Genomic DNA, 20,794 nt, shown 5'->3' on the forward strand with positions numbered 1-20,794 from the left:
ATTAATTCTTGGCCTTAATATCTGTATGATCAGGGTTTGTCCAGAAACCCTTTCACCAGTGAGATCAAGTGTATGCTCTACTTCATTTTATATCAAATTCAGGGAATCAGATCTTGTGTTACAGTCCATGAGCCATTCAGAGTTGGGCAGGATGAATGTCAAGTGACATTCTTCTATATGTGCTATCCGATGTGACCAGCATCATCTGTTGAAAATTCTGTCTTTTCTTTTATGTATGTTGTGGGCCTCTTTGTCAAAAACCAAATGATGAGTGTCCAGGCTGTCACTGCAAAACAAGCTTTCAGAAAGTTCCTTTGCTCTTTGAAAGAGTATTGGTTGAGAGGAGTGTAACCAAAACTACAACCAAGGGTAGCATCATGCTTCCAGAATAATCTCAAGAAAAGCATTTCAGGCAACAGTACTGGGCGATCAGGCATGAAAGGAGAGGGTGGGGAAATTCAGCCAGTTAGTCTCAAAGTTGGAGACAATGCTCTCCCAGAATAAGGAGGTGTCAAAGTAACTCTAGATGACAATTTAGAAATGGTGACATTCTTGGGAAGTGTGCAGACTGAAACCACTGTTGAAATGTCATCCCACAGAAGATCTATTCTGCTGACATCCTCAAGTATTTCACCATATAAACAATTCCGATGCCTCCCTTTTATAATAAACTGGTGACACCTAAAATAATAGCATCCATTGCTTCTGAAAGTTAGTTTTGATGTACCATTATAAACATTTGTGAATGAAATAAACTCAGTAGTTAAAAGCACTGACTGCTCTTCCAGAGATACTGAGTTCAATTCCCAGCAACCACATGGTGGCTCACAACCATCTGTAATGAGATCTGATGCCCTCTTTTGATGTGTCTGAAGACAGCGACAGTGTACTCATAAATAAAATGAATAAATAAATCTTAAATATATATATATCTGAAAAGGAGAAGCAAAAAACCGAAATGGCTCTAGAATGGGTATGTCATGTATTCTATTCCATTGACCAGTGGGTCTGTTTTTAGGGCAGTCTCACGGTGCTTTCACTACCACAGCTCTGTATGTGTAACTTGAGATTTGGAATGGTGATACCACCTCTACAGGGTTTTTTATTGCTCAGAATCATTTGGGCTATTGTGGATAGTTTGTATTTCCTATGAAATGTAAGATGATCCTTTCAATTTATATGAAGAATTGCATTTGATGGGGATTGCAGTAAACCTGTAGATTGCTTTGCTTAGGACAGCCGTTTCACAATATTCATCCTACCAGTCCATGAGCATCTGTACTCCCTGGCCAGTCAGGGCTATAGAGCAAGAACCTTTCTCAAAACAATAAGTGAAATAAAATGGAAGGCAGAAACAGAATCACAAGGCGTTATCCCCACCCCTTTTCAGTTGAATGACAACTTCTCATTATTTTAAAACACTCTGCTATATATTGTGACATTTTTACTCTATGTTAAACTATATTATTCCAGAATAATTTATTTTGTATACCATAGTTTACAAATCTAAATGATTTGTCTGTTTTATGAAGTATATAGGTGTTTTGTGTTATATAAGATTTAAGTGCTTATTATATGTAATTTATTGTTAAACCCCATGTTTGAACCATAACATCTAACTTTTACACAGAACACACATCTTCATACTGTCCCTTAACAGGTTGTGGCTCCAAAGAAAGCTCGTTTAGCAGAGGCCCAGAAGTCCTTAGCAGAGACAATGATGCTTTTGAATCAGAAGAGAGGGGAACTGGCCCAAGTAGAGCATCATTTGGAAAACTTACAGAAGACGTTCCAAGAGAAGACAGAGGAAAAGGCAGCTCTAGAGGATCAGGTGGAACTGTGTGCTAAGAAGCTGGAACGAGCCTCCAAGCTAATTGGAGGGCTTGGTGGAGAAAAGTCAAGGTAGAGCTGCTTCTCAAAGGCTAGGGGACAACAGGCTTGAGCCTGACTGTCCTCACCTGTTTGTCACAGTTGCGTCTGATTTTACAGTGGCTAATTGAGAATATGTGGCATTCTGTAAAGCACCTGGCCAGGACTCTCCAAAGGAGCAAGATCAGTGTTGAGGATAGAGTTTATAACTTATTTTCAAAACAGAAACACCAAAGTGTGGGTGCTTTGGTCCTTCTTAGAAGGAGTAACAAAATACTCATGGGAGCAAATATGGAAACAAAGTGTGGGTCAGAAACTGAAGGAGGGGCTGTCCTGAGACTTCTCCACCTGGGTATCCATCCCTTGTGCAGTCACCAAAGGTAGACGCTGATGTGGATGCCAGGAAATACATGCCAACAGGAGCCTAATATAGCTGTGTCCTTAGAGGTCTGCCAGAGCCTGACATATACAGAGGCGGATGCTTACAGCTAATCATTGAACTGATCGCGGGGTTCCCAATGAAGGAGTTAGAGAGAGGACTGAAGGAGCTGAAGGGGTTTGCAACCTCATGGGGAGAGCAACAATACCAACCAACCAGAGCTCCCAGGGTCTAAACCACCAGCCTGGGAGCACATAGGGAGGGACCCATGGCTCCAGCTGTATATGTAGGGGAGGATGATCTTGTTGGGCATAGGTAGGAGAGGAGGTTCTTGGTTCCATGAAGGCTGGATGCCCCAGTGTGGGGGAATTCCAGGGTGGGGAGGTGGGAGTGAGGTGGGTGGGTGGGGGCACATCCTCATAGAAACAGGAGGAGGGGGAATGGGATGGGGGTTTCTGGAGGGGAGGAATGGGGAAAGGGAATAACATCTGAAATGTAAATAAAATATCCAATAAAAAATTAATTTCAGAAAAAAAACAGAAACAAACAAAAAGGGAGAGAGGAAGAGAAAAAGAAAGTGCAATGTTTACAGTCTTTTAATCTAAATGCTATTGGTACTCTTTCCCAATTTTCTATGTTTTCTTAAACTGGATTGCACATTCAGCTGTTTCATTATTGATCATGATTATTCTGTGAATAGTGTGATGTAGTAATTTAGTCCAGGTGAGATGATTTTGGAATTACTTCTAGTGTCAGTTTTGTTGAATGGAAAACCTATCAACCTTATCTGCAGAATCTCAACTTTGTAATTTAATGTGTATCAAATAGTCTTGCTTCAAAACAGAATTTCTGGAATGAATTTAAAATGTTTCTTATTATCTAGAATTATTTCTGAATTATTACTGAAAGAAAGACTAGGACAAAATCATTCTAGAGAAGATTCTGAAGCAAAACCACTGGGGTTGTTGTTATTGGAAGGCAGAGTGCTGCCGGACAGAGCTGCTGCTCTAAGACTGGAGTGTAGAAACTCATATAACGCAGCGTAACAGAGCTAGAAGGGATCTGAATCCTCATGCCACACAAGCCTAACATGTCCTAGCCTTTTCTTATAGGATTTAGACCAGAAGGCCCATGCACTTTCTTTTTTATTCTTTAAATTGGCCTGCAGGTATGTCTGTGCTCTGCTGGAGCCTGGTGCCTGTGGAGGCCCAAAGAGGATGTTGGATCCCTGAACTTTAGGTACAGATAGTTGTAAGACACCACGTGGATGCTGTAAACTGAATCCCAGTCCTTTAGAAGAGCAGTCAGTGCTCTTAACGATTAAGCCATCCCTCCACCCGGCCCTTCCCATACAATTGTGTGCTGTTTTGCCTTTGGTTTGTTGCACAGATGGTCTCAAGCTGCAAATGACCTTCAAATAACATATGAAAACCTAACTGGTGACGTCTTGGTGTCAGCAGGAGTCATAGCTTACCTTGGTGCTTTCACTTCTGGATTTCGACAAGAGTGTACGGAAAATTGGAGCAAGTTGTGCAAGGTATGCGGTTTATGTTAGTAAATTTTTGATTTAGAACATTCTAAGTATATACTGGAAAATATGATGTCAATGAGGACATCAAAAGAAAAAGCACTCAAAATATGGGAAGTCTTTTTTGTTTCTCCATCTCTGTCTCTGTCTCTGTCTTTCTCTCTCTCTCCTTCTTTCCCTCCATACCTCCCTCCCTCTGTCCCACCTTCCCTTCTTCCCTCCCTCCACTTCTTCTTTGATAAAATAGTCCTAACCTTCAATGCAATTTTTTTCTGATCTTTAGTTATGACAATCAAATATATATTTTAACTTAAAGATTATTTCAACTAATAAGATGAAAGAAAACATCCAACTTTTACTTCTTACAGGATAAAAAATTCCCATGTTCAGAGGAGTTCTCGCTGAGTAAAACCTTGGGGGATCCAGTCAAAATTAGAGCTTGGAATATTGCCGGGCTACCAACAGACGCATTCTCCATAGACAACGGTGTGATCGTTAATAATTCTAGACGGTGGTAAGGAACATAAAAAGTTTCCCCTGTCCCATTTGGAAGTCTTCAAGCATATATACCAGCTGAAAGACTTTGACAGAAGTTCCAGTGTAACAGTCACCCCTACACTCTGCAGTTAGCACTGTGTCCTATCTGCTGCTTAATCGCGATCTACCTACTCCTCTGCCAACCCATCTTTCTAAATGTGTTTAAGGATGAGCTGCAGACATGCGTTTCCCCCTTAGCCACTGAATATTGTTGACTAAAGATCAATTTTTGTTTATGCATTTTTGTTTGAGATTAAAAATTACACGTAATAAAATAGAAAAACTCAAATTTACCATTCGGTGAGTTCAGAAAAAGTGTACAACTGTGCACTCAAACTTGACTCCATCAAGATGGAGAGCAAGGATACCTCCTGAAGAGTTCCTTTCCTGCCCTTATCCCACCCCAGGCAATCATCAGTCCAATTACTTCTCACACAGATTGGTTATACCTGTTCTAGGACAACATGGACTAGTTACACCTGATATAGAGCATCACATTTATTTCTTGACACATACATATGATACATCTTCCTCTCAGCATAACTGTTTTGAGATTCATCCATTTTTCTCTACATAGGGCTATGTTTCAGGGAGGGTTATATTCTATTGTATAAATATGTTAGTGTTTATGATTTTTATGATTCTACCTTTTATTCGGGTATCTTACCGAATTGAAGATTTCTAAATCATATATATATATATATATATCATGGCAGTAAGTATGCCTGAATCAGGGTGATGTAAGGATGGGGACACTTAGTGTCTGATGAAGAAGAGACCTCATGAGTGTGATCATGATATGCATTAGAAATGACCCCATGGGAAGACTTAAAACCAGCCACAGTGGCTCAATACCAACTGAGGAGACTTTCTCAAGAAGACTAACTTTCCAAACACTGGAAATCATTCCTCATATTCCAGGTGATGTAATGACTGTACACTATTCTTTTCTCCAGCTACGTGTTTGCCTGTTTTCCCACAGAGAGCAGAAAAGGGTGTTAAATGTCCTCAAACTAAAGTTTCAGACACCTGTAAGTTGCCACATGGGTGCTAGTCCTTTGCAAAAACAGCAAATGCTCTTAGACAGTAAGCCATTGCTCTAGCCACCAATTACATATTCTTAAACATAAAGCCTTTACTTTACTATCCTAGAAAAGCATCCCTAGATAGATCTGTGTACCAGACTTAACTTAGGCACTCACTCTCTATAGTCCTACTCACAAACTGGTAAAAATCATTTATAAGCTGATGTGTTTTTATTTTAAACCTTTAGTGACTGATCGTTCACATTATACTAGCTCTTTCTGTGCATTAAGATTGCTGTGATGACAGTGTTATATAGAAAACAGCACAGCCCACTGATTCACAGATTCCTGGTTCTTCTCACACTGGGGTGGTTTTAAAACCTTGGGGTTTTTACCAATGTGAGTTGAGTTTCTTCATTTTTAAGAACAAAATTCTCTTTTTTGTTTTTAAATTAAGTTATTCCTTTGACAATTTCATGTGTATATAATAGATTCTGGTCACATTCATCTTTTTACCCTCTCGTGTCCTCCCACCACCACTACCCTGCCTCCTACTTCCTTCCACCAAGTTCCCACTGTACTTTCATGTCTTTTTGTTTTTGCTCTGTGACCAGTGGGTTTAAACCAGGAACATTCTTTTTACTTTTTGTTTTAATTTGTAGTTATTTTTGAGAATTGCACGCATGAATTTCTATCACACACATACCCCCCAACAACTCCTCTTGTGCTCACCTCCCTGGCAAATTCATGACCTCTTCCTATTAGTTATTACTGTCACATGCATATATATATGTATATATATATATATATAATCATAAGACTTTTGAAAGATAAATCTTTATATAAAATACTTTGCATTTGTAAGAACATCCACTTAAATTGCATAGATTTTTAAGGAATTGCAGCGTTTATGTGTCCCTCTTGGAATTTCCCTCCTATTTCCAGGCCTTTAATGATTGACCCCCAGGGTCAAGCCAATAAGTGGATCAAAAACTCTGAGAAAGATAACCAGCTCAGTGTTATTAAGTTATCTGACACAGACTATATGAGAACCTTGGAAAACTGCATTCAGTTTGGAACTCCACTTCTCCTGGAAAATGTTGGTGAAGATCTGGATCCATCTTTGGAGCCTTTGTTACTCAGACAAACTTTTAAACAAGGTAGAACTGAAAGATGATTGGATTATTTTGAAGCATGAAAGAAAAATAAGACAAATTTAATAATGATGATAATAACTTAGAACTCCTATGTCATTGCTATGTATGGAAAGAAATCTGAAACAAGCTTTCAGAACTGAACCTTGATCCAGTATCCTAAGATACTTTGGCTTATCTTTGCCTTATCTACTACTCCCCTCAATTTTAGCTCTGTTGAGAGCATGAGACAGTTGAAGCCAGTCTGAAATCCTCTTGTCTTATGATCATTGACTTCAGAAAGTTCACTAATTATGAATAATAACAAGAATGTGGCCCAGAGTTGAGTCTAGGTAAACATTACCCACATGTGTCTTTCTGCTGATGAACATTTACCTCTGTCAAGCCCTGATACTTTGGTGAGCTTCAGTCATATAAAAAGTTTGGAATCACAGTTAAAATTTGATAGAAAAATTCAAAAGCATCTTTGTTGTTGTTGGTTTGGTTTGGTTTGGTTTTTCAAGACAGGGTTTCTCTGTGTAGTCTTGGCTGTCTTGGAGATTACACTGTAGATTAGGCTGGCTAGGAACTCAGAGATCTTCCTGCTTCTGCCTCCCAAGTGCTAGGATTAAAGGTGTATGCCACCACCACCAGACTCAAAAAGTGTCTTGATTTGTAAAGTTCCATGACCTCCTGACACAGTGTCTTACGTTTCAACAGAATGAGTGTCCTACTGTATACTTGCGTATTTGTCGCTGCAGCAGTAACTTTTGTCACAACTGTTTTCTATCTCAAGTTACTTAGGACTCTTTGTGTATAATTTAGGTGAGGCCTTAGAAGTGCACAGCAAGAGAGGCTGAGTAACTTTGGCTCATTCGTTATCTATTTCTCCTGGAATATAGGTGGTATCGATTGCATCCGACTTGGTGAAGTCATTATTGAATATTCTTTTGATTTTAAATTTTATATCACTACAAAACTGAGAAACCCACACTACATGCCAGAACTAGCTACAAAAGTGTCTTTGCTCAATTTCATGATAACTCCGGAAGGGCTTGAGGATCAATTACTAGGCATCGTCGTCGCAAAGGAGAGGTATGTATTTTTTCAGTGCTTCAGGCAGTTTAGAGAGTATCTGTAGGCCATCAATACTTTTGTTTTGGGACTGTTTTGAAATGGCTAAAGATTTTATATTTTGTTATTATAAATCAAACAATTATAGTCATTAAAAATGGCCATTCAGTAATAACTTTTAAACCAAGTCTTGTTATATTTGTCTTTTATTATGTTAAATTTAGAAACTGCTCAGGATAGGGAGTGAAGATAGGAGCTACATATGTGATATAAATAATATTGTATTGAAAAATGATGGGTGAATCTCTCTGTGTTTAAAATGAAACAAAGGAGAGGATTAAGATGAAATATACCTGAATGTTAGCAGTTATTTTACCTAATATATAAGAGCATAAGTAATTTTTATGGTTCTATTGTTTGTTTTGTATTTTTCCATTACTAACATACTCTGTTTTTCAAATGAGTAAAAAAAAATAACAAAATCCAGAAAAGCAACAAGAAAGAGCTGCTTTTACGAGAAAGTAATTGATTTGAGTCGAATCTTAATACAATCTTATTAAGTGGTCTGTTGAGTGAAGTCAAATTAAAAGGATATAAAAGTAACTTTGTTACTTCCAAAATGTAAAAATAAACAAGACCTATGTTATAACGTTCTCTATAGCAGATGGTATTATTTTGAAGTTTTATCCCATTTTTGCTTCTTAATGCTTAATGTCAATTTTGCCTTTCCCTTAATAAGCCAGTCAGACCAGTCCTCCTTCCTATGGCTATTATTTTAGAAGAGTTATTGAGGACAGAGTCAGTGAATTAATAGGAAATACCATACTTGGTGTCCTTATCTTCCTACATATAACCAATAATACCATAAGAATAATCTCACACATTCTTAGAGCTGCGGTCACATTTTAAGTATACAAATGACTTTTCTTTGCTAAAGTTTCTCAAATCAATATTTCTATGAGTCTTTTCATTTTCTATTGCTGTGATCAAATATGTTGACAAAAAGGAAGTTGTGGGACAAAGGGTTTATTTTAGCCCACTGTTCCCATTTGTAGTCCTTAGCAGGAAAGTCACAGCAGCAGGAGTGTGAGAGAACAGATCATGTGACACCTGCTATGAGAAGAAGAGACCAGTAGGTATATGCATGCCAGCTCTCAGCTCCCTCTCTCCTTGTCATAGTTCAGGGTCCAGCCCATAAAGTGGAAGTGATGGCTGACCTGGTCTACTTAATCCCTCACTGAGATTCCCTTTCCAGGCAAGTTTAGATTATATCACTTTAACCATTAAAACTAGCCATCAGTTATTTTCCCCTTACTGAAGTAAAATTGATTTGTTTTTTTTTACATCTATATAATAACTCAAATATTCTAAAAAGGTTATATATAATGTTTAGGTAGAGGTTAGATTAAATGCCACAAATTTACAGTAAATGTTTCTATCTTTTTTAGGCCAGAGTTAGAGGAGGAGCGGAATGCCCTCATTCTTCAGTCTGCGGCTAACAAGAAGCAGCTGAAGGACATAGAGACAAAGATCTTAGAAACACTATCTTCTTCAGAAGGGAACATTTTGGAAGATGAAAGTGCAATAAAAGTCTTAGACTCTGCCAAAATGATGTCTAATGAGATCACGAAGAAACAGCAGGTGAAAATAAAGACTCCTAGAAGCATTCGGATCCTACCATCTGAGTTTGTGTCTAGTCCCTGAGGAAATGCTGTAGTAAACTTTCAAGAAAAGAAAAATAGATAAAATACAAAAGCTTAGAAACCAAAGTTAAACTGAGAAGAGAGTCTCTTACCGTTGAATTTCTCTACACTTAGTTCAGTCTATACATTATCTATACACAGAAGAAGCAAAAGAAATTTACTAGCTAAGTATACAGCACAATCAGGATTATTTACGTTTTAGTTGACTCTTCATCTAGAAACTAAACTTTGAAAGTTGTCTTACCCCAGTTAGTGGTTGGAGTTTGGGGTGTGTGGAGATATGTCCTGAGTGCCTGAGCCATGAGTGGTTCTTGGAACCAATAGGGGATGTTCTGACATCAGCTTGTCATCTGTGTGTTTATTGGAGAAAAGGGGGGAGGGAGGAAGTAGGAGAGAGAAGGAAGAGGAGAGAGTGGAGGGGGGAGAGAGCAGACATGAGGGCCAGATGGTCTACAGCCAATGATAAATTCCAAACTTATCAAACAGGCAAGTGCTTTTTTTTATACTGAATCTCTTCCCCGCCCTTCCCGAGGGCTGATTTATTTATGAGATGAGGCGTGAAGTGACAGGCCTCAGCCACTGGTGCCTATGTGGAAGTCAGGGGCCAACTTCTGGGAATTGGCTCCCTCCTGCTAGCCTATTGAAGCCAAATCTTTCTTGTTTTCTGCTGCTGCACCCTGTCACAAATGTTAGATGACTCTCCTGTCTCTGCCTCCCATTTTGCCATAGAAGTTCTGGGATTACAGATGGGAGCCTCCACATCTGGCTTTTTGCATGTGTTCTGGAGAGGAAATTCAGGTTGCAGGAATCACCTCATTTCAAGACCTGACCCTTTAAAACATTTATTATTCTTTTTTCCTTTCCTTTAAAAATATTTTTTATGATTTTAATTTTTTAAGTTTTGTTTTTATTTTTGTATGTGTATGAGTATTTTGTCTGCAAATGTATCTGTCCACTACATGCATGCCGTGAGCCTTCCTAGGCAAGAAGAGAGTAGGAACTGGAGTTAGATGGTTTTGAGCCGCTCTCTGGGTGCTGGAAACTGAACTGTTGTAGGTTCTCTACAGCAACAGCTAGTGCTCTTACCCACGGACCCACCTCTCCAGCCCCATCACTTTATCCTTATAGCTAACAGAAACAAAGCAGAGGTTGCATTAGTCACTCAGCATCCCTCACTGTGCCCCCTTCCAATCCAGCTCCACTCAGGGACAAGTGTTGAAGAGGTTTCGTTTATAGTAGTGTGCTGATGAAGATTCACTCTGTCAGGTGCTTGGTCCCTTATTTTTACATTTTTGAAGAAACAAGACAGTGTCTTAGAGAAATATTGTATAGCAGCTCATATCTGAGCGGTGGCTGAGATACTTTCTGGTGTCTGTCTTCCCATTCCTGTCCATCAGAGCAGAGGAAACTCTGGTGAACTTCCCATTGCCCCCTCACCAAACTGGTCATCAAAGAGGATCGGAGAGGAGAAGGATCCTCATTTGCTTTCTGTTACTGTGGTGAAACACTGCCTCAAACCAACACGGGAGGAGAGGGTTTATTTGGTTCATAGTTGCAGTCCATCATCAAGGTCAACCAAGACAGAAACTCAAGGCAAGAGTCCGGTGGCAGAACTGAAATGAAGAGCATGGTGCCTCATCCTTTGTAGCTTGTTCAGCTTGGTTTCTTGTACAACACAGAAGCACCTGCCCCAGTGTGACCCTGGCAGAAACAAAGAGGCGGGCGCAGGAAGGAAGAAACCGTGGGTCAAGGCTTAGATAGGAGTAGTAGGTTTACGTAAAAGACTATTAATTACCAGTTGCTGCTAACTTTGTTTCCTCCTCCTCCTCCTCCTCCTCCTCCTCTTCCTCCTCCTCCTCCTCCTCCTCCTCTCCCTCCTCCTCCTTCCTCCTCTTTGGTTTTTTTGTTGTTGTTGTTGTTTTGTTTTGTTTTGGTTTTGGTTTTTTAAAGCAGGGTTTCTCTGTGTAGCCCTAGCTGTCCTGGAACTCACTCTGTAGACCAGGCTGGAACTTTGTTTCCTTCTTATAGTCAAGACTGAGGTTCAGAACTTTCTGGTCATTTGTGATTATATTTTATTCATTTTAGAGAAAGTCCACAAAAGAGCAGACCTCCATTCAGAATAGCTAAAATTTTTAAAAATCCAATTTTTTTAAATTTTATTATTTAATGAAGATTACAAGAGAAGAGTGTAAGGTGTGTCTTTTTTCTTTTCCTCTTTCCTACCTCTCAGCTTCCTCGTCCTTCCTCTGTAATTCTTCCATTTTTCTTTTTTACCCCTCTCCTGTAGAATGTACTTGAATTAAGTTCTTATAATTTGTCACTGCATTAAGGGCTTTTCAAATATATGTAAAAATTCGCTATAAGAAAATCACATGATGGAGAGAATCACCGTTCATTCATCTTGGTTCTTCTCCTCTGCCAGGTTGCAGAAAAAACAGAGCTAAAAATAGCAGAGTCACGAGAAGGATACAGACCCATCGCCAAACATTCGTCAGTGCTATTCTTTAGCATCGCAGACCTGGCTAACATAGATCCCATGTACCAATACTCTCTCATCTGGTTTGTGAACCTTTACATCAACTCTATTCACGACAGGTAAGTGGATTTCTAGCTTCCTCCATTCTTCCTAGGTTGGATGGTGAACATCCCTTCCATTAAAAAAAAGTAATTATTGTTTCTAGTTACCGCTGTAGAGTTTTCATTGTCGATCATTGAGTGGAAGAAGGAAAAACAGAGCAAAAGACATCTAAAGTCTTCCCTTTAAAAAGTTGTCTCATGCACCTAAGATTTATGCATAGAGCAATGGTCTCACTATGTGGCCCAGGTTAACCTAGTAGTTGCTATTAGCCCAGGCTATCTTCAGAGTTGGGGACAGTCTTTCTGTCTCTGTTCCCTGAATGCTGAGATTATAAGTGTGCCACCATACCTGGCTCTTCTTTCTGTCTTTTAAATATTCCAATGATGGTCAAGATTTCTTTTTGCTGACAATTCTAATGTCTCTTTCTCCAGCTCTGAGGTGTCTAAAAGGCTGTACCACATTTATATTTATTTGCTAGAGGTTTTCACTTTAATGGATTAATAAATTTATTAGTCACTTTCCTTGTTGCAAGGACAACACCTGGAAAAACCAACTGAAGAAAGGAAGGGTTTATGTTGGCTCACTTTGAAGGTCCATTGAGCATGGTGGAAGGGTGGAAGGTGGGTAGTCACATTGTGTCTATAAAGGAGGGAGCCAGAGATGGACACTGGTGCTTAGTTCCCTTCCTCCTCTAGCCCATGGGCTGATGCCACCATCTCAATTAACCAATCTATAAACCTCACGGACATTCCTAGAGGTTATCTTAAACCATTACTCTAAATCAAGCAAGTTGACAAGCAAGTTTAACTGTCACAATGAGTGTATACGTGTTTTGACATTGTTCAATCTCCATTTTACCTGATATCAGCCACAGGACTTCAGAAAAGTCAGTTACCCTTTCTGCAATTGCTCCGGTTTCCTTTTATTATAAAAACAGAAATAATAATTATACTTACCTCCTCTGGTAGTTCTGAGAATTAAGTGAGATATCTTCAAAGTGTTGAGAACAATGCTTTGTATTCAGTAACTTCTGTACTTACTAAGTAAAATTATAATGTGACTCAAACCACATGTGTACCATAAGAAATTTCTTTGTATGTCAGCTCCTGGTAGAATAATTAAAATTTCTAAGGTCTCCCAGCTGTGACTTAGAATGTGAATTTACACTGTGCTCAGGATGGAGGAAGAGGTCAGGCTGAAGAATTTTAAAATGTCATTTACATGTTTCAGTGATGATTTGGAAGAATTAGAACTGTTAGAAATTGCTCAGATGTGACAAGTTTTACATTTGTATGTGAGTGATTTCAAATGTTTCTAGTGATGAAAACTTTAATAAAGTTAGAACATTTTATAAGTTAATCTAGGTCACTTAATTTCCCTATTTTTGTTTGACAGCATATTTTTCTTTTTTGACCTTTTAGCAACAGATCCAAAATCTTGGAAAAGCGGCTGCGCTATTTAAATGACCACTTCACGTACAATTTATACTGTAACATATGCCGCTCTCTGTTCGAGAAAGACAAGTTGTTGTTCTCCTTTTTGTTGTGTGCTAACCTTCTTCTGTAAGTGACCTGTGTTTCCTTAGCCATTTTATTTTTTTCACTTACTCAATTTACATCCCACTCCCTGCCCCCCTCCCGGTAACCCCTACCACAACCCTTCTCCCATGCCCCCTTCCCCTTCTCCTATGAGCAGGTGCCCTCCCCCAGGTGTCTCCCCAACCCTGGCACTTCAAGTCTTTGTGAGGCTAGGCACCTCCTCTCCCACTGAGGCCAGAAAAGTCAGCCCAGCTAGAAGAACATATCTCATAGACGGGAAATAGCTTTTGGGATAGCCCCCACTCCAGTTGCTCAGCATCCACATGAAGGCCAAGCTGCACATCTCCTACATATGTGCTGGGAGGCCTAAGTCACCCAACCCATGGGTGTTCTTTGGTTGGTAGCTCTGGTGGTTCAGACTCTGAGAGCCCCAAGGGTCTAGGTTAGCTGACTCTGATGGTCTAAAATTTTTTTCCTCATCATCCATACTTTTTATTACATTTGTGTGTGTGTGTGTGTGTGTGTGTGTGTGTGTGTGTGCAGGAGTTCTTTCTCCCCTTTCTTCACCAGGGACCTAGGGACCTAGAGATTACTCTCAGGTTATCAGGCTTGGCAGCAAGTGTCTTTATCCACTAAGCCATCTCATTGACCCATCAATATAACTTTAAAAAGATTCATCAGGGAACCTTTTTTTTTTTTTTTTTTTTTGGTTTTTTGAGACAAGGTTTCTCTGTGTAGCCCGGGCTGTCCTGGAACTCACTCTGTAGACCAGGCTGGCCTCAAACTCCAGGGAACCTATTATTTGTTTCTATTGATTGGTTTGTGGCATTCATTGTAAGAATACATTAAAGTTTCTCAGTTCCACTTTTGATGGACATTTGAGTTGTTTCAGTTTGGCACTGTTATAAATAACAACACCACTGACACTGTTGTGTGAAGGTCTCAGTGCTGTCATGCACACACTTCTTTTTTGAAGAGAGCTAAAAAGAAACTTGCTACTTATTTGACAGATGTTCCTGTTTATCTCCCATTAACAGTGCGAGCTCCTGTTGTTGTAGGTCTGCACCAAAAAATTTGTATTACCCCAAAATACTTTTTTTTACATCCGGGTCCTACTAAGTAAATGGCCTTGAACCCACAACCTTCCTGCCTCAGTCCCCTAAATGCTGAATAATGGGTATGTGTCATCTATTGTCATTTTCAAAATACATTTTAATATGCAATAAGCATTATTTCTTGTTGTTTATGCTTACATCTCTGTGATGATTAATGATGTCAAGCCATAGACATACACATAGACACCACACCACACACACAATACAACACACACACAACACAATACAACACACACATACACCTAGGCTTTTGTTTTGGGTTGGGTTTTTTTTGTCTTTTTTTTGTTTGTTTTTATTCATATCACATTCCTTTGTTTCTATTGGGATTTTGTTGTTTTCTGACTGACTTCCATGAGTTCTTCATATAATCTAGATCCAAACCCAACAATAATGTGCAATTGTCATTCAATATCTAGAATGCCTTCTCATTCTCTTAATTGACACAAATTTTTAATTTTAATATTACCTGATTTATAGTCTTTGGTTAGTGAAAATACTTGGCCATCAATCGACTATTATAAAGATATTCATAATTATCTTTAAAGTTCATTATTTTCCTTTTACATTTAGGTCTGAGCCAGAGGCAGGAGATCTGTGTGCATGATCTAGCATAGACGTCAAATTTTACCATTAATCCATATAGTTGTCTACTCATTAAAGTCAGATGTTATTCCAGCAGGTCTGCCTTTAGATGCTGCTCCTTCTTCCTAGCAGTTTTTAACATCCTTTCTTTGTTCTGTACATTCAGTGTTTTGATTATTGTGCCATAGGGAATTAATTTCTTTTCTGGTCCTGTCTATTTGATGTTCTGTATGCTTCTTCTAATCTCCTCATTTAGATTGGGAAGTTTTCCTTTTATGTTTTGACAATGTATTTTCTTTGCCTCTGACCTGCTTTTCTTCTCCTTCCTCTTACCTATTATTCACTGGTTTGGGTTTTTTTACAGTATCTCATATTTCCTGGATGTTTTGTGCCTCAATTTCTTAAGATTTAACATTTGCTTTGGCTGTGCTATCCATTTCCTCTACCTTGTCTTCAATGCCTAAGATCTTTTCTTCCATGTCTTGTGCTCTGGTGAGCCTTTTCTCTTGGTTTTGACATCCTAAAATTCTAATTTCTGGTTTTATTTCACTTTGAGTTTTCATCATTGATTCTCTTTCTTTGTTAACTCCTACCTTTATGTCTTGAAATGTTTTCATTAGTTCATTCAGTTTGTATTTTCCCAGACTTCATTAAGGAATTTATTCACATTGTCTACAAGGTCCTTGAATATATGCATAAGTACTATTTTGAAGTCTTTGTTCCGTGGTTTAGCTATATTTCATTTCTCAAGGCCTACTCTAACAGGATTACAAGCTTCTGGAGGATGCATGTTGTCTTGATATTCATGTTTGTGGTTCTACTTTGAGTCTAGGCATCTGGAGTTATAATGTTTGAAGTGTTTCTTGGTGTTGGTATAGTCTTTGCTGGGTGCTAGTTCTGTTCTGTTCTGTGGTTGCTACCACCCTCTCTGGATCCTAGGCAAGTATGGTGACTATAGACCCCTTATGGAGAGTGCTTTTGTGGGCCAATGGTGAGAGAAAAAAATAGAAATGGACTACGAGGAAAAACTTAGAGGAGTCCCGAAGGAGTGGGGGTAGGGTGGGAGGAGGGGCTTCTGCAGGCAGGCTGCTATCAGACTAAGAGTAGTTGAGGGCCAGAAGGCTGGTGAAAATAACCTACCTGAGTCCCAGCCCAGGGTGGCCACTGACAGAATGTATTTCTGAGGATCCATGGCTGACACAGGAGTGAAGGTGGCATCCCATTTTAACATCAACAGTTTATAATGGCTATTGTTTGGGAACACAGGGCCAAGAAAGAGATTGAATACCAGGAACTGATGTTTCTTCTAACTGGAGGAGTAAGTCTTAAGAGTGCTGAAAAAAATCCTGATCCAGACTGGCTACAGGATAAAAGCTGGGAGGAGATTTGTCGAGCAAGTGAACTTCCAGTCTTCCATGGACTCAGGTAACTATGTGCATTTGGTGACTTGTCTGGTCGATACCAAGCGAACAGTCTTCTGAGGGGGTAGTGTGGATGATTATAGGAAAGACAGAAAAGAAGGCTCAGAGACAAAGGTTAGAAATCAGGAGGGCTGTCCAGTTAGTACTGCGAGTTTAATTCTTTTAGGCTTTACAGTATCTTGGGAAACAAAGCCATGCTAACAAACAAGTTACTAAAATGTACACAAGACATTTCTTACCATCCCAAAAGCCTCTGCTCTTTCCACCAAAATCAATAGAATCTTCAGCTTCTCCCCTTGAGCCTCAGGTACACCTTCTCTTAACATTCCATGCCTCAACAGGCCAGGAAATCTGCTAACAGGCCCCGATCTGCCCTGACTCTGCCTTAACCTGCTTCAGAGAAGTGGTAAAATGGCCCCCAACACTTAACATTGAATGGTGACAGAAAAAATTGTAATCTAATTTTTTTCCATGATTCTTTCTAGTTTATTGGCTAGTAGAAAGACAGGCTCCTCACATAATGTAACACTTCCCACACAAAGCCATGGTCTCTGGCAGCTATGTCATCGCAATACACCAATGAAAGGGACAGCTGACTGTGTAACCACCCTGGGAAGGGAAACCAGAGGGTCCAGTAGCTCCCCTCCCTGTCCATACTCAGAGCACTGATATGAGATCTAGGACTACAGGGGAAGACTTAGGGTAACATGTATGTGTAATTAATTAGTCCCAGTGGCACAGGAAAAGTGAAGGTCGTAAGGTGAAAAGGAAGGGTTTTGGAGTGTGACAGAGCACCCTAGTCTCAGGTGGGCTGTAACCCAAGAGTGAGGGTACATAAGCTCACAGACTTCCCCTGAGTCAGTGGCTCCAAGTTCTTGTCTTGTAAATTTGAAAAAATGGAATTCCTGAGCCCCAGAAGGATGAGCTTTAGACGGTTTAGTATAGATCATAGGGGGAGCTTAACATAAAGAAAGAAGGCAGGGTTCCTGAAGAGCAGGAGCAGATCCCAGGGAACAGGCTGCTGTTGACTGAGTAGCCCAGGAGGATTTTGTAGAAGAAACTGGGGTGAGGCACTGGGAGATGACCTGGTCAGTCTGCTCAGCTTCAGTGCTGTCCAGATGCCTCTCAGATTGCGTCACACCCTCAGGCAACAGTGTGTGTGCATTTAGGAGAAAAGATAAGAGACCAAAGCAGGAAAAAAAAGCTCACCCTACTTTTTCTGACGTTTCTAGCCTCTGGCCAGAACAGAACCAAAGCTGTTTCCAGCTTCTGACCAAGCACAGGAGCCGAGGTCCCTGTCCTACACTACCTGAGCAACCCTAGTCTCCTGTTGTCATTGTGGGTCCAGGTTCATCTTCTTGACCATTGCTCCAGTCCTGCCAAGTGGGCCAAAGAAATCTTTACAAGGGTCTTTGGGAGATGAATGAGTACTTCTGTTTTGGTGTGCAGCCTGGCCCTCCTGGGTAATTTTGCCTTCATCTGGGAGGCAGGAGTTTATCCTCCGAGGTTGTGTTCTTCCTCCCATAGAAGGTGACTGCAGGTTTAGAAGTACAACTCACCTCTGTGCTTTCAGCCTTGAAGGGTTGACACAGGGCTAGACAGATACTCTGTCAGTTACTTACTCAAAGACCTGCAGAAGTAATTAGGTGGCCCAACCACAGGCTTAATAAACTGAAGGCAAGATGTTTATTCTGACTAACTTAGGTTACTTAGGCCCAAGTGAGGAGTCAATACATTTTCAAAAATCAGTTTCCACGGGTCTTTTTCATAAACATTTTACAAGTTATAGCTCCTGCATTGTAAGAAATCAAAGCAAGTTTTATTTAACTCTGTATCCTCGAAGCTAACATTTAAGTCACCATAATAAGAACACAACCTGTTATACCTTACATTCTGGAAGGTAACATCACAGGTAGATATTCCACACCCTCAAGCCTCTTGGGCAAAAGAGTGAGAGTGGGCTGTTGGTAACTGTTAACTCAGCAGCAACAGCTAGAAACAAACAAACAAAAAAGAACTTCGGCAGAGTGAACGCCCCCAAGTGAAGGAAGTGGGAAACAGTGGGCAGCCTGAGAGAAGCACCCTAGCAACCAGAACTGACAGTGACTTTTTAACAAGGGAAGTGTCTGCAGAGGTAGACTAGGGATCTGACAAGGAGCATTTGCTGACCTCAGAGTGTGTCTGCCCCCTCCCCCAGGTTCAACTTCGCTTTCCTGATTGGACCTATTTTCTTCACTTCATTTGCATGCCTGCATTCAGTCACCTAAGTGGCACTCTGTGACTGAGCTTCAGAGCACAGGCCTAGGTAGGGCTGGATAGAGCAGGCTGCTGTAGTCTAGGGATTTAAACATGGTCCCCTTGCTACCTTGTTCCTTCCCTTCTCAGTCATCTCTTAAAATATTTCTCAGTGAAAATACAATCATTTTTTTCTACCAGGGAGCATTTTTGTAATTACATATATTTGTGGGAGGAAATCTATGACAGCAAAGAGCCGCACAATATGAAACTTCCAGAACCAATGGATAAGACACTGAACGAACTGCAGAAAATAATCATTCTTCGCTGTCTAAGGCCTGACAAGGTAAAAAAAAAACATTTGAAATCCTGATCAGATGCAGTTTATGATGCAGCAGTCCTAGACACAACAGCTCCATGCTGCAGAATGACACTGTAGTTTATGATGGGCCTCTTAACTGCAAAAATAGGTGAGACTGGAATCCTGGTCTTGCTCTGTGGCTGGTACTGAAAATCTAGAGACAGAAGTAAGCAAAGGAAGATGGATTTTTGATTTTTTTTTTTTTACAGTTTTAGCCAGAGTTGAAAGAATAAGGGGGGAAAAACTCACGTTTCTGGGTCTTGCTTATTAAAAAATATGATTTTAGCACTAGGGAGTCAGGAAAACCACTGTTCATTCCAGGCTAGCCTGGGGTACAGAGTGTCATTCTAGGCTAGCCTGGGGTACAGAGTGAGATCTTGTTTCAAAAATCCTAAATAAAAAAATAAATATTTTAAAATGTAATTGCAGAAAGCATATAGAATTAGGCTAGAAAGGGACTGTCTTTGGATGCTGTGCAGTGTCTATATAAGCTAAGGGTTAAAATGTTTAAAAGTTGTAGAAGCTCATACAGCTAAGAAGCTACAGTAGACTAAGGGTAGTTTCTTCTCGAAGAGCAAAAAGCTTTGCTGAACTGACCCAACAAGACTCTTCTGGACACACCTATTTGTGCTTTGCTGATTGGCTCTCTGGTGGGCACTGGAGTTAGACTTGCATCTTGTGGAGTTACTACCTTGTCCTCCGTGTTTTGAAGGCTGAACTTATACATCATAGAACGTACCCCACTAGAACACTCAATATTTGTTTATTTGTTAAGGTCTCCCTAGCAAGACAAGGGAACTCTTGACATTGGGAATCCGTATCTTGTTCTGCTGCATATCTTCAAGACTTAAAGTACTGCATGGCAGATACTACATGGTCAGTCAATTTCTACAAAGTGGGTTGAACCAAATTGAATTAAACATATGTCATGTAGGGATTTCCAAAAGCACAGAACCTATCGGTAAAGAGAGACTGGTTGAGTTTAAGGAAGGGAGTCATGAAATGGTTAATTCAGCAGGGATGCTGGGAGAACTGAGACCCAAGGAACACTGATAATGCTGCTCAGATCCACAAGCAGTCTTAGGAGATGGCTGTCCCCATGCCTTTTTGTCCTATAAACTGTCTCACAGATTGCCATGTTACATTATAGAGGGGAACCAGCTTTATTAATCACTGGATTTAAATATTAATCTTGTCAAAAAGTCTCAGCAACAAAGAATAGACTACTATATGACCAAATACTTGGGTATTATGGCCTTAAAAGAAATCTTTTGCTTATTTATGTAGCAGCATAAGAAGCAAAATAATAGCTCTAACTATGGTTATAATTTATATTTTTCTTATAATAAATATTAGTATAAAATAATCCACAATAACAAAGACATCAAAAATACAACTGCTTAGAAGTTAACTTATCTGTCTGCAGCTCAAAGATTGTAAGATAGTAAATGGTAAGGCACCTTAATATATCTGCTTAGATGTTAGCCTCCTCCTTTTTGCCTTCCAAGACTTATTTATTTTATGCATGTGAGCATGTTGCCTGCATGTATGTTATTTATATTATACTATGTGCATGCCTGGTGCTCATGGAGGTCATAAGAGGGCATTGGATCCCTGGAACTGGAGTTACAAGTAGTTGTGAGCTACCGTGTGGTGCTGGGAACTAAACCCAGGTCTTCTGCAAGGGTGAAAGCCTTCTGTTAACTGCTGAGCCAG

General features: G+C 39.9%; 1 protein-coding gene and 1 pseudogene across 1 annotated transcript in view; both read left to right on the forward strand.

Annotated features, from left to right (window-relative positions):
* The window catches only part of Dnah12 (dynein axonemal heavy chain 12), a 157,228-nt gene that overhangs the window by 107,480 nt on the left and 28,954 nt on the right, over positions 1-20,794 (forward strand). Inside the window, exons 50-59 of the mRNA XM_028754113.1 lie at positions 1,661-1,902; positions 3,638-3,785; positions 4,145-4,290; positions 6,284-6,498; positions 7,374-7,566; positions 8,994-9,186; positions 11,671-11,843; positions 13,248-13,388; positions 16,328-16,486; positions 18,919-19,063. Of these exons, the coding sequence (XP_028609946.1) occupies positions 1,661-1,902; positions 3,638-3,785; positions 4,145-4,290; positions 6,284-6,498; positions 7,374-7,566; positions 8,994-9,186; positions 11,671-11,843; positions 13,248-13,388; positions 16,328-16,486; positions 18,919-19,063 (1,755 nt within the window). The remainder of the gene's footprint in view (positions 1-1,660; positions 1,903-3,637; positions 3,786-4,144; positions 4,291-6,283; positions 6,499-7,373; positions 7,567-8,993; positions 9,187-11,670; positions 11,844-13,247; positions 13,389-16,327; positions 16,487-18,918; positions 19,064-20,794) is intronic.
* Positions 268-572, forward strand: LOC114609709 (annotated as a pseudogene).

Source organism: Grammomys surdaster, unplaced genomic scaffold (genome assembly GCF_004785775.1).
Source record: "Grammomys surdaster isolate TR1022 unplaced genomic scaffold, NIH_TR_1.0 125979, whole genome shotgun sequence".
NCBI classification, from domain to species: Eukaryota; Metazoa; Chordata; class Mammalia; order Rodentia; family Muridae; genus Grammomys; species Grammomys surdaster.